General features: G+C 41.6%; 1 protein-coding gene across 1 annotated transcript in view; it reads right to left on the bottom strand.

Annotated features, from left to right (window-relative positions):
- Positions 1-14,567, bottom strand: part of LOC135226953 (probable E3 ubiquitin-protein ligase HERC1) — a 232,033-nt gene that overhangs the window by 187,958 nt on the left and 29,508 nt on the right. The window contains exons 5-6 of the mRNA XM_064266636.1: positions 14,357-14,480; positions 618-803 (exon numbers count right to left, since the gene is read on the bottom strand). Coding sequence (XP_064122706.1) covers positions 618-803; positions 14,357-14,480 — 310 coding nt within the window. The remainder of the gene's footprint in view (positions 1-617; positions 804-14,356; positions 14,481-14,567) is intronic.

The following is a 14,567-nucleotide window of genomic DNA, read 5'->3' as shown; positions in this document are numbered from 1 at the left end:
ATGAGAATTATAGCAAGATTTACCTAGCCTAGTCTTGCAATCTTCATTGCATAATCTAACACTCAACGAGCTAGAGTCAGACATCCTTGAAGTTAATTAAGTTAACCAGAGCTAACCAACTAACTAGTCATTGATTGCTACAATGAAAAGAAGAGTACTTCACCAAAACTCAAGAAAACCATCCAAAAAACCGTGAAGTAGGCTGCTGGAATCCTACAATGTTAGTCAGTGGCCGGCAGAAAATTAATTGAGCTCTCTGCCTAGTTGTTCCTCATGGCCCCTGAAAGTGGGCGGGCCCTGTTACCTACACCTAAACAAATGCTAGTGCTAAGCGAACTTAGAATTTTTAGGCTGTTGTAGGTAGGAAGCTCTTAGCTATGTAATTACTTGGCAATTTAATAATATAAAAACATATTTCAGAGTATACATACTATCATACATCTAGCTAGTTGATATAAGCATCACATATGTATTGGAGTACGCTTATTGAATTTCATGTTCAATAAAATAATTTTGAATTTTGCATTAAAAACCCTACAAGTTCTTGAGAAAAATATCTCCCTTTAATAAAATGAAGAAGTAGGCTGCACTTTTTAAGCTGCAATTTCATTACATACCTGATGTCACATCTTCCTGGTCAGTGAAGTTTGTTACAGAAGCAATGGTTCGATTTGCTGAATCCAATATAGGAAGAATAGCTCTAAGAGAGCCTAGCAACGGACGAACAAGACGTGCAGGGAAAAGCAGGAGAGCATAAACCACATGTGCTAATACCCACCCACATACACTGTGATACACAACATCTGAAATACAAGTTACATATAAAACATACCTATCAACATACCCTAATACACAACATCTGCAATATAAGGAATATATACAATAATCGTTTTTATGTGCAACATGACATTTTTTATGTTCACAAATATATCAGGCAACAAATAAAATTTAATATCCAATTCACTGTACCTGGGGAATAAATTACACCCAAGGGGAAATATACATAATTGATAAGTGCTTTGTCTCCAATGGAATTCAAACTACAGCATGGATTAGAAACAGTGCTACAGTACAGTGACTTTTGACCACTGAACCATCAAGAGAGTTATACAGTGATACTGACTCTACTGTATATGCCTGTCAAATTCAGGTTTTGATTTCAACCCATCTCCACTATGATAGCAGGTTGGTAAGTTTGTAACATGTAGTTAATTATGAATTTCTGTCAAACACCATGACATAAAGTAAAAAATATTGACATGGGCAGCGAGGGAGTGGTAGGTGAAAAGAGGGCAAGAGGAACTTCATTAAAGCGACATACACAGAAGAGGTAACCTGGTTCTCTGTCTCTTCCTCTTCTGACGAAATGGGAGAAAGATCTGCAGGAGCTTGCGTCGTATCTGCAACCAGAGAAGCCTGAGAGAAGGTCATAGCTAATATAGGCGTGAGGAGTTCTGCACCTAAGGCGGCCTGAGGGTATTCAGCACCTTTGGGGGCTTGAAGTGTCCTAGCCACTACCGGTGCCTGAGCCGTAGTGGGTGCCTGAGACATCGTGAGAGCTTGAGGCGTCATACGACCTCTACTAAGTAAAGCTAGAATGCTATCTAGTTTCAGCTGAATAGGATCCACTTCAGAAGAAACAGCGGGAGCTAAAGGAGGAAGAGAGTCCAATGTGTGCTTGGGCGCAACTGCACCTTGCTGTAACTCCGCACAAGCGGGCACTACCTGGTGCTTGTTGACAGTAGAGGATTCTGGCGCTAAGTGCACTTGACTGCTTCTGACATCGTGGGTGCCTTGGGAGCTGCAGGAGGAGCAGAAGCCGACAGTGCTGAGACCTTATGGAGCAGTCGAACTACGATGAGCCTTGGGCACATGGTGAACATCCACTTCTGAGAGGCAATCAGAAGGAAATTGCTCCCATGGCTACAAGAAGGCTGCGGTACCTTTGGCCACTCAACAGGAACCACAGGAGGCACTGTTAGGTCTGTAGAGGCCCTTTCAAGAGGCCGAGACTTCCTGCTAGAGAGCCATTGACAACGACAACAGGGAAAGGAGTCTTCGGAACTGGACAAACTATGCACTTCCATAGAAAGACCTTTCCAGCAGTTCTCTGTTGGTTGCAACCTGGGAAACTTCAACAGGTTGCACTGAGGGGACAGCTGCCTGCAGGGCAGACCCACCAACCTCCCTTGGGCTACTGCTCTGACTCCTCCCATGTACTGGGGAGTATACCAGTGACCTTTGCCTAGGAGAGTCAATGGGATGAATAGCAGCCTCCTCCGCTAACACTGCACTGTTACTTTTAGCCTTATCCATCGGTACTTTGACTGACGAACCAAGTTACTCTATCATCTGCACTAACAGAGATAAGCATTTTACAAGCTTCTCTTCTAGACTGGCGATGGGGCTGCCATTGGAAACTTTAGAAGGTGGTACAGTAAGAGAACTGGGAACTTGGGCTAGAGAAATAACAGGAACATTCAAATCCAACTATCCCTGGCTAGCTGATTTCAAACTAGCTCTAGCTAAAGCCTTTCTCTCTCTATCTCTATCTAATTTTCTTAAATGAGATTTTAAGTTCCTCCATGTTCTCTCATCCCTATCATGACACTCATTACATCTCACATTCACCAAACATACTTGTACACGACAATCTGTACACAAAGAATGAGTATCGTAAGACTCCTTGGTCAACCTAGTCTTACAACCATTTGCCCAATACCTAATGTTAGTAACACTAGAGTCCGACATGTTGAAAAAAGTGAGATGGTAAACTAGTCCAAAACTATCTATTTCTGGTGTCGACCTGTGTCGGCCGATGAAAAATCCCTGTAACTCATTTTTCTAGTATAAATAAACTCTATAATATACCAGAGAAAAAGCTAACATGGTTATGCTGAGGTTACTACCCCCAGCGCAATCACCCAAAGGGTGTCAGTATAGTATAGGGGCGTTGTGTTACCACAAACCACAGGACTTCTGCCATTTAGAAGGTTCCCTTCAAAATCCCTCTCTTTGGTGGGAGCCGCTACAACGAATTCCCACCACCCGCCCTCGCTCGCCACTACTACTACCACCCACGCGCTACTCCTCATTCCTGTATAATAGAGCCGTGGCTGTTCAGATACAACGAATTTTTTCTATTGTGGCTAGACGCAAAATTCCAATAATTATGAGTGCCCAATCTTCTGCTGCTTCGAATTTGAGTACCCCAATTTGGTTTTTTATCATATTTAAGTTATTTTAAGTATGCTATCAGTCCAGACCCCTCAAAATACGAGTTGAGGGTGCCGCCAGCTGAGCCGCCATTTTGAGCGTCAACATAGCAACAGCGAATTACGCATGGCATGTGTAAAATTATATATATAGGCTTAGCTTTGCTTATAAGATGATTAAAACGCGATATTTCTGTTAGAACTGATATTGGTTACATTTTATAGTGATATGGCTTATATATTATAATGATAAGATCTCGGTGCTTGTGAGCCATTCTCGAACCTAGGCTAGTCTTATAACGATAACCATATTTGATCCTTAACGGGATACATGGTTAAATTATCCCTAGTTAGCTTAAATTGATAACCCTAATAGGCTTAAATGCTTGTTTTTTCTCGTTGTAGCGATTTGTGTCTATAAAGTGACTTCGCTGAAACGATAGAGGAAAATTGCCCATTACGAATGGGAATTTAAGTGATACTATGGGCTACGTAGATTAGTACTAGATATTAAGAGATAACTCCTATGCACCTTGTGATATATTATTATATTTAGACTAATAAATACCCTAAGTAATGGTATTATGTGCCTAGCCTACCTGGATAGCCTCCTGACCAGGTTGGACCACTTCGATCGCGACGAGCCACGGCCAGTCAGCGAAAGATCTAGGCTACGTAGCCTATGAGGATCCATCTTGGATCAGGGGTAGAGCCAAGCAACATGAACTATTACAGACAAACCTCTAATCTCATAGATTAAATAAAGGATATTATTTCGATAATATCTCAACTCTATTATCTCTGGAGCCTCGGCGAACAGAGAATACCCTTAACGAATGATTAGAGGCAGGGTAGAAGAGTAATAGTACCTGAAGTTCGGCATTGCCGGAATTCAGGCTGATTATTCCTAGCTTCGGCAATTATAGAGGTACGCCATGTCCTTTTTCTTCGACATTGACGAAGTTCGATGTATCATTACAAGCATACCTCTTAACGGAATTCTCAGTTTATACTATTACACTTAAAGATTATAAGCCTCTTTAAGTTAAGCCACGTAATAATAATAATAGGTCGGTACCGGAATATTTCGGCAACGAAGTATTTCGCCGACAACCTAGATAAGAATGAATTTTCTAGAAAAAATTAAAGCAACTATGTCGGTACAGAATATTTCGGGAACGAAATATTCCGCCGGCAAACATTCCACAAACTCACGAGTTTTATGACCTAGTTGTTTATAACTAGTATTGAGTCGACCCCGGAATATTTTGGCGACGAAATATTTCTTCGACAAATATAAACAATATTAGACTTACGAGTTTTATAACTTAGTTTACATGTTGTAAATAACTAGTAATATTATGACACCGGAATATTTCGACAACGAAATATTTCGCCAATAGAACAAAAATGCATGATTTTTCTGGAAAATACTTAACTGCATGTCTAGACGGAATATTTCGGCAACGAAATATTTCGTTGTTGATTTTAGCAACAAACCACCAAAGGGAAGAAAACTCATTGAGTTTTTTCACATTACAGGTGGTCCGTTGCCAGGCTGAGGGATGCTACGCATCACTGGGGAACCTGTTCGGCCACGTAGTATGCCGATTGCACGCTAATTGCGCGATGCAGCTGGAGAACTACGTGGTCTGGCACCCAGACACCTGTACCGTCTGTTATGAATTGGTGTCTATCATGTCTAACGAACAGGTAAGGACTTTACGAAGTTGTCTTATATATATTAAGGAATATAGTAATACAAATTCATAAATCAATCAACGAATCCTCTAAAACGAGGATTAACTTACAGACGGATCAGGCGACCTACCATGATGCTAGGGTGTCCCTTCGCAAATGGGTGGGGGGCTTCGGCAAGAACGTGCCAAAAGGTCAACCTTATGTGCTAGATGCGGACCTCTGCGCCATGATTTTTTCGGGCGCCACGTTATTGACGGCGGTGGCCAGGGAGATTGCCGAGCCCCTCATCGAAGCGATACGCGCGGAGACAACAACCACCTTGGAGGAGCAGCAGGGATTAATGGACGACGTTGCGGCGATCAATATCAACGTCGAGCCCATGGTCACGGAGGAATAGGTAGGTGGGGAGGTAAGTGGGGCGAGTTCCCATCCCAGTCCTTCTCCTTCCCTTGCTTCTCTTCCATCCTTTAAAGGTTTTACGAAACCCATTAAAGAACAAGGAGTACCGTCAGTTATTCCTAAAGTCAAGAAGACTTTAAAGAAAACTAAGTCTGTTCCGCCAGCGGCGAAGGAGTTGTCTTCGGCGTCACAGCCGTCGACATCGTCCGTCATTCAGCCTGCTGCCATAAATCCTTCCCCTACCGAAGGAACAGGGTCAGTCTCAAGGGCGGCGGAACGGTCATTCGACCCTGATGACTTCACTAACCAGTTGTTAGCAAGGGTTACTGGTGTCATAGATCAGAGGCTAGATGCACGCCTCGGGCCAACACCGGACATCTCCAATCAGGCTCTCTCGTCATTGACGGAGAGAATTAAACCTATTGAGGAGATGCTCTCCGGTCTCCTTCGCTCCGGAACACCAGCCCTGTCAATGATGGTTCCGGATGCTTCAAAGCTTCCCCCCTTTGATAATGACAATCCTTGGAGGTTGGCCCTACATGCTCCCTTCGTAGAAGGGAGACTGACTATTGAGGGGTGTGGTTCAAGACCGATTGAAGACTATGAGCTCTTCCCACCCGGTATGCAGTTCCCGTTCCCGGGCTTTGTTAGACAAGCAAAACATGCGCTAGTCAGAGCAGACAAAGTACCGAAAGAAACGGTGATCTTCCCCAGAGAACAGGACCAAGCTGCCTGGGTCCGTTGTCTATCAGAACTGAACTGTGTAAATACCAAATTGACACCACACAAAGGGAAGTACACGATGTTCGTCACTCCCGAAGGAATTCTGTCACCTTGTATGACTTTGCTATAGCAAGAAGGGCCTGTAGAAAACATGTTTTAGCTGGGGTACAGTGAAACATGAGCCCAACAGACTTATTAAATCTTCCATTTGGGGAGAAACCCTCTTCCCCAAAGAGGAAGTAAACAACATCCTTCATGAGGCAGCCAGGACTAACCAGAGTCTTAGGGGAAGGTGGGGTCTTCCCTTTAAACGCCAATTTGATGCGCTTTCTCATCAACAAGGGCCTAAAAAGAAGGCAAGAAGGTATAACCCTTACCAGACGGCCCGTCCTCATGGATATATGCAGGCAGTGCCGTCTACCTCAAAAGCAACACCACCACAACAATATGTATTAGTTCAACCACCTTCGGAACCTCAACCTTCGACTTCATCTCAGGTTGTGACTTCCCCAGCATTTAATCCTGCTTATGAGGCGAGAGGTCCCTTTCGCCCATATAGCAGACATGCTGGGAGTAGTCGAGCCAGAGGCTCTCGATTGCGAGGTGGGGCCAGGGGTAGAGGATTCCGAGGAGGGAGAGGAACTAGACCAGCATCCAACCAGTGAGATCTCCCAGGTAGGGGGGAGACTGTACCTATTCAGGGGTTGATGGACCTTCAGTCCATGGGCCCACAGTATAATATCAAAAGGTCTAGGCTGGAAGTGGGAGAAGGGCCCTCCCCCTCCAGTCAGCTTCTTCCAAAAACCAACAGAGGACCTCTTAGAGTATACAAAGGATCTTCTTCAGAAACGCGCCATAAAGAGGGTGAAGAGCATAAGGTTCCAAGCACATTTGTTCAGTGTCCCAAAGAAGGACTCGAACAAAAGAAGAGTAATCCTGGACTTGTCTCGGCTGAATTCCTACATTCACTGCGACAAGTTCCATATGCTGACAATCTCACAGGTACGGACCTTACTTCCCCGTGGGGCTGTCACCACCTCTATAGATCTTACAGATGCTTAATATCATGTCCCAATAGCCAGAAACTTCTCTCCGTACCTAGGATTCAAGCTAGGCAAGAAAGCCTACTCATTCAAGGTAATGCCCTTCGGACTCAATGTAGCACCCATGGTATTCACAAAATTGGGAGAGACAGTAGTTCAGGAATTGAGGAAGAAAGGAATACTGTTAGTAGCCTACCTGGACGATTGGTTAATCTGGGCGAGCAATGAAGCAGAGTGTCGAAGGTCGACATCCAAAGTACTGGAATTCATAAAATTTTTAGGGTTCCAAGTAAACATGGCAAAATCCAGATTGACTCCAGCATCCCAGTTCCAATGGTTAGGGATTCAGTGGGACTTGAAGAAACACAAGCTATCTCTACCGTCCAAGAAGGTCAAAGAGATAGTAAAAGCTACAAAACGCTTTTGTCAAAAACAGACGGTCATTTTTCGAAGGGAACAAGGAGAAAGGGAATCCCAGGCTCCCTTCAATTCGCATCAGTGACAGATGTTTCTATTGAAAACCAGATTAAAGGATATCAATCAGGTTTGGAGATCAAGAGCAAATCTCAAATTCAGAGACAAAGTTTCAAGAATTCCAGATATTCTGAAAAAGAGACTTATTCCAAGGACGAAACAACGGAACCTATCCAAATCAGTTCCACTACAATTTCCTCCTCCATCTCTGATCATCCACACAGATGCATCTCTGAGCGGTTGGGGGGGATATTCACCTCTCAAGAAAGTTCAAGGAACATGGTCAGAAACATTCTGTCGATTCCACATCAATGTATTGGAAGCGATGGCAGTGTTCTTGACATTGAGAAAATTACAACTGTCCAAGAAGATCCACATTCGAATCGTATCGGACAGCTTTACAGTCGTCCACTGCATAAACAGAAGAGGGTCCAAAAATCCAACAAATTGAATCATGTAAATGATAGCAATATTCCTACTAGCAGAAAAGAACCACTGGCATCTGTCAGCAAATTCAATCTTGGGCAGGGAAAGTAAAGAATGTAATAGCAGACTCCCTGTCCAGAATGACCCCACTAGAATCAGAATGGTCACTGGACAACAATTCATTCAAATGGATTACAACTCAGATTCCGGGACTCCAGGTAGACCTCTTTGCCTCGGAGTCCAACCACAAGTTAGCCTGCTATGTAGCTCCCAACATAGACAACAATGCCTTCGCGATCGATGCAATGTCTCTAGATTGGAACAAATGGGAGAGAATTTATCTCTTTCCCCCAGTGAACCTCCTGTTGAAGGTACTACACAAGCTACGATCATTCAAAGGCCAGCTAGCACTAGTGGCACCCAACTGGCCGAAGAGCAATTGGTATCCACTCATCATGGAGATGAAACTCAAACCACAGAAGATTCCATCCCCGAACCTAACACAGATAGTACAAATGCAAACTGTGTCAGCTTCCTCAAGAATTCTGAGTGCCCTAACTTTATGGACTTCATGAAGTTTGCGGCACAAAAAGAAGCAAACATAGATCCATTAAATATTCTATTTGTAGAATCGGATAAACGAGATTCTACAATTAGACAGTATGATTCCGCAGTGAAAAAACTGGCTATGTTTTTGAATGACATGAATGTGCAAGAAATGAATACAAATCTTACAATTTCTTTCTTTAGATCATTACATGAGAAAGGCTTAGCTGCCAGCACTATTACCCCAATTAAATCTGCCCTAAGAAAGATTTTTCAAATAGGTTTCAATATTAATTTAACGGACACATACTTTTCCTCTATTCCGAAAGCATGTGCACGTTTGAGACCGGTCAACCGTCCTCAATCAATATCATGGTTTTTGAATGATGTTCTTAAACTAGCATCAGACTTAGACAATGATAACTGTTCTTATTAAGCACTACTAAGGAAAACATTATTTTTAGTAGCTCAGGCTTCTGGAGCTAGAATTTCTGAATTGTCAGCTCTTTCTAGAAATCCAGGAAATGTGGAATTCCTCCCATCTGGAAAAGTCTTACTTTCACCAGATAGACAATTTTTAGCAAAAAATGAAGATCCACAGAATAGGTGGACACCTTAGGAAATTATTCCTCTTCCAGAAGATAAATCATTATGTCCTGTTCATACACTTAAAACCTTTATGACCAGAACATCTCAAATAACAACGGGCCCTCTTTTTATTAGAGAAAAAGGGGGCACAATAACTTTAGGAGGTATTAGGCAACAGATACTTTACTTTATTAAGCAAGCTAATCCGGATTCAATCCCACATGTCCATGATATCCGAGCAGTTGCCACCTCAACTAATTATTTTCAAAATATGAAGTTTGAGGACCTAAAAAAGTACACAGGTTGGAAGTCCCCAGCAGTGTTCAAGCACCACTACCTTAAAAATCTACAGGCTCTAAAATTTTCAGCAGTGGCAGCTGGTACTGTGGTGGTTCCTGAAGAACAGACTGACGGTTCTCCTTAGAAACCTTTGAATAGAACTATTCCTTTGACTATCTCCCTTTGCATGACCCTTCTACCTACATGACTCGCTCACACTCCCCACCATACTTTTTTCCGGACCGGGCTAGACGCTTGTTGTTGATCCCGCTGCCGGATTATTGTATAACATTGCACATATGTATATAATTATTATTGCTATTAAGTACTAGTATAGAGATAATATAACGTTTTGTTTTGGTCTGGATGACATATAATCGTGACCAACGAGTTGATATGTATAATTTCAGTACTGTATAATTTAACACTGTCCAGGTTAAGTGTATATTGAGAATTTGTTTCTCACAAATATTGAGTTGCTGGTTCAAAATATAATATTAAGATTAAATAGTAAAACTATTGATAACTCTTTATTCGGAATATAATTAACCTGGTTTTACACATAATTGTAGACTAAAAACTTGTATAACATTCTCTGGTATGTTTTCATCGGCCAACACAGGTCGACACCAGAAAAGGGATTTTGACATAGGAAAAATCTATTTCTGGGGGAAGACCTGTGTCGCCCGATGAACCCTAACCCTATTAGCATTCTCTTCCCACCCTGACTAATCCAAGTTTGTAGAACTATTCAGGAATGAGGAGTAGCGCATGGGTAGTAGTAGTAGTGGCGAGCGAGGGCGGGTGGTGGGAATTCGTTGTAGCGGCTCCCACCAAAGAGAGGGATTTTGAAGTGAACCTTCTAAATGGCAGAAGTCCTGTGGTTTGTGGTAACATAACGCCCCTATACTATACCGACACCCTTTGGGTGATCGCGCTGGGGGTAGTAACCTCAGCATAACCATGTTAGCTTTTTCTCTGGTATATTATAGAGTTTATTTACACTAGAAAAATGAGTTACAGGGATTTTTCATAGGGCGACACAGGTCTTCCCCCAGAAATAGATTTTTCCTATGTCAAAATCCCTTTTTTTAAAAGGACCTAAATGTATATAATACCGCCTTTGAGGCAGCCAAAACAACGCAAATGCCGAAAAATAAAAGTTAAAAGTTAAGAATTCCAGAATTAATTGCAGCTGACAACCAATTTGTAGCCATCAGCTGGTAGAAACTAAATGACCACTTTGCCAAGGTGGTTCCTCTCTTACTTAGCCAAAACAAAACAGAAAATTAGTGCATGCCATGAATTTTGGAATTTAACTGCTAGGCGAGTGAAACTATTAGCTACATAATTACTGGGTAGGTCTCATAATTAAAAATGTATTTACAGTAGACCCTTGCTATTTGTGGACTCACAATTTGCAGACTTGCCTCTTGGCAGTATTTTTCACTGAGAAATATTCATAAATGACTGCATTTTCATATAATTTTCATGACTAAATGCATCTTTTGTGATAAAACGATTAAAAAACTTGGGTATAAGAATTTTTAACCCTCTTACGCCGAAGGGGTATATTAAAAATTGTCTCCCATATGCCGGGGGGGGGGGTCTCGGAGTGAGCGCCGAAGCAGAAAAAATATTTTTTTCAAAAAATCACAGCGTGCTTAGTTTTCAAGATTAAGAGTTCATTTTTGGCTCCTATTTTTGTCATTGCCTGAGGTTTAGTATGCAACCATCAGAAATGAAAAAAATATCATTATCATATATAAATTTATGTGATATATGATAGAGCAAAAACCAAATTTCATATATAATTGTATTCAAATCACACTGTGAGCAAAACGGTTAAAGCTAACGAGTTAATTTTTTTTGTTGTATTGTACACTAAATTGCGATCATTTTGGTATATAACACATTGTAAAACGATCAAAGCAACACAGAGAAAATATTATCACAATATAATGCATGAATTCGTAACACGAGGACGTAAAAAATTTTTTTTTTTTAAATTCACAATAAATCTAAATATTGTTCTAGAGACTTCCAATTTGTTTCAAAATGAAGACAAATGATTGAATATTACTATACTGTAAGAGTTTTAGCTTACAATTGCAGTTTTTGACCATTTCGGAAGAGTTAAAGTTGACCGAATGTCAAAATTTTTATATATATACTATTCTATTTTATATGCAAATATTTCAAAAATGAAAAAAGCTACAACCTTTGATTATTTTTTGTTGTATTCTACATAAAATTGCACACATTTTCATATATAAAACTCTATGAAAAGGCTAACATGAAATGGAGCAAATATTACGAGAATGCGACGTATGCATTTCGGAGATTTGCGGCGGAGAATCCGCGCGAGGAGGGAAGGAAAGTTTATTTTTTTTAAATTCACCATAAATCTAAATATTGTGCTAGAGCCTCCAAATTTGTTTCAAAATGAAGATAAATGACTAAATATTACTAAACTGTAAGAGTTTTAGCTTACAATTGTGTTTCTGGGCTCAGATCGTGTCGCTTCGTGAAATAATCCCTTAAGTTCATTATTTCTAGGTAAATAATACTAACATTACCAAAGAAGAAATAAAAATATGGGGATGTCAGAATAACTGACTCGCTCACCCTAAATAAAAAGAGGGTGTCGGTATGTAGCTGGGGCGAGTGAGACCACTACCACAAACCTCTTGCCATTTAGAACTTTCCTACATCGAAATCCCCCTCCTGAGAGAGCTGATACACGGCCAGCGCCGTCAACTACTACTACTCTACCTACGACGCCGACCGAAGCGCTCCTGGTGGCCATCCTTTTCGTTAGCGAACTTCTGGCCGCACGTGCTTATCTTTGCTCTGTGATTTTGTGCTTTTTCCTTTAGATTTATGCCCAAGATGGAACTAGAAGCTATCGCCGCAGCTAAGTTAAGTACCCCGAAAGGTTTTACACTAGTTTTTTGTCAGCCAGGAGCTGTTTTTACCATTTTTTAGGTCCAATAATAGTCTCCTGGTCTGGCGCATGGCTCGCCTTGCCGGCTCGCCTCATGTTCGGTTAGCTACTTCGGTCTCCCATACCGTGGTATCTATTCCGTGTGTATTTACTCTTATATGAGTTATCTATCACATGGTACAGAAGTTCCCACTTATTCTATTGCTTTACATCGTACTATTCGGAAATCCTTTGCCCGTGCCTTAGATTAGTGTTCATGCATGCATGTCCCTTTCTCTGGCGGAAGGCACCTCTAGCTCTGCTACCCCTGCCGAACCTGTTAAAAGGCTGAAAGGACTGGCTTTCAAACACTGGGTTGAAAGCCGGGGAGACAGCGTAAGAGGTTGAAGCCTGCGCGTGTTGTGGTTGCGCCACAAGCAGAAACTGTTGTTGTGGCTGTGCCTTGGAGGTAGACGGTTGCGGTACTTGTGATACCGGAACCGCCTGCATCACTGCCTGTTGCTGAGGAGCCTGGAAATGCTGGAATTTCCTAGGCTTCTTGGATTTCTTAGTTGATGAGGCCGACTCCGATTTTCTCTTGCTGGTCAATCCCCAGCGAACTTTCAGACTCTGGTTGAGTCTGGTTGCCTCGCAGTGAACTGAGTTCACTACCGACTCTGGGAAGAGATCAGCACCCCAGATTGAAGCAGCCAAGAGCTTACTGGGCTCGTGTTGGATGGTGGCCTCCGCCAGGACATGTTTCCGACAATTCCGTCTTGCTACGACGAAATCATATAAGTCACACTGCATTGTATGCAATTGTGACTTTGCTATGATCTTAAATAGCGGCTCATCTCTGTAGATCACGTGACCTTTCCTGACTCCCATCAAGATGCAAGAGCAAACAAAATCGTTGGGATGTGCACCAGTGTAGAGAATGGAAGGCCAGAATGCAGACGCCATACAAAAGGGACCAACAGGAAAAACAAACTCTCGGAGGTGCCTGGAAGTGGTCGGAAGATACACCTCCCCATTTGCAACCTGCCTCCTCGAGGCGCCATTTTTCCCTACCGCATGGTCCATTGTTGGACCCAAAGTCTACTTTGCAGTGTGCCCGATACTAAACTTTCCTCCAACCTCATTCTACACCAAAGCCAACATCTTCTACAAGGTAATGTGTTCTGTATACAGATGTTCTTATTTTAGTCATGTAAATTTTGTAAGTCTTTCATTAGAACTTCTGACTGTTTCAAAGTGCCATTGCTCATATCAGCCTCACTTTGCCAGTGCAGTGTTAACATTTACTAAGTGCTTTTATTGTTTGGAAGATGTTTGTTTAAGGCATCTCTTGGCACCTTCCGGGCACTACCTTATCTTTACTTGATAACCTGTGCCTTTCTGGCCTTAATTCGTAAACCTCTCCGTTACAAAGGGAGCCTTGCTGTGGATTTTTGCCTTGATTGTGGCTGCATTCACAAGGATACAGCAGTCTTCTCCATTTGTCCTTGTACCCTATCACACAGAATCTGCTACCTGTTAGAATTCAATTTTAATCTTCTGATTGTTGTTAATGTAAATAAGTAGTATATGTAATTTAAAGTTACCCATAATTGTTTATCTACAACAATTCCTTGATGAGCAGAGCCCTCGGCTCATGTAAAAAAAATCCCCCCTCTTATTGTGCGTTTTCCTGCTCAAATAGCATTCAGATCCAAGGATTTCATCTCGTAAGTAATTGTTTTTCTAAGTCCAAACATACCCAGAATCTAGCATTTTCCCCCAGGTAAAACATAATGTTCATGGACTAAGTGCTGGATTTTTTAATATACACTAACATTTACCTCATATTCTACTGATATGTCTGACACTGCCTAACTCTAGATCTTGTGCCATGACTTAGCTTTCGTCATTTTAATCTCCTTATTTTCCTTGGTAATCTCAAATGCTTTCTCAAGATCATAAGCCAAATCTGGAATAAAAAATATTCAATACTATTATATAGTAATTATAAGCACTATGCTAAATTAAAAACTTACCATGTATTACATGAGCTAGCCCAGGGTGGGAGGCTAGAAATTTAGAAGTCAGCTTCAGTAAATCTCCACACATCCCAAACAATTCATGGAAATGATCATTCAGCAGTTGCATGCTTAAGGAGTTCTGAAAATTGAAAGTCATTAAGTAAAAAAAATAGTTAAAAAAACAGAAGCATACCAAATTATTTTACTAAATACAGTGAAGACCTAC

Source organism: Macrobrachium nipponense, chromosome 15 (assembly GCF_015104395.2).
Source record: "Macrobrachium nipponense isolate FS-2020 chromosome 15, ASM1510439v2, whole genome shotgun sequence".
Lineage (NCBI taxonomy): Eukaryota > Metazoa > Arthropoda > Malacostraca > Decapoda > Palaemonidae > Macrobrachium > Macrobrachium nipponense.
The sequence above is the reverse complement of the archived record's forward strand: the minus strand, read 5'-3'. Positions and strand labels throughout refer to the sequence as shown.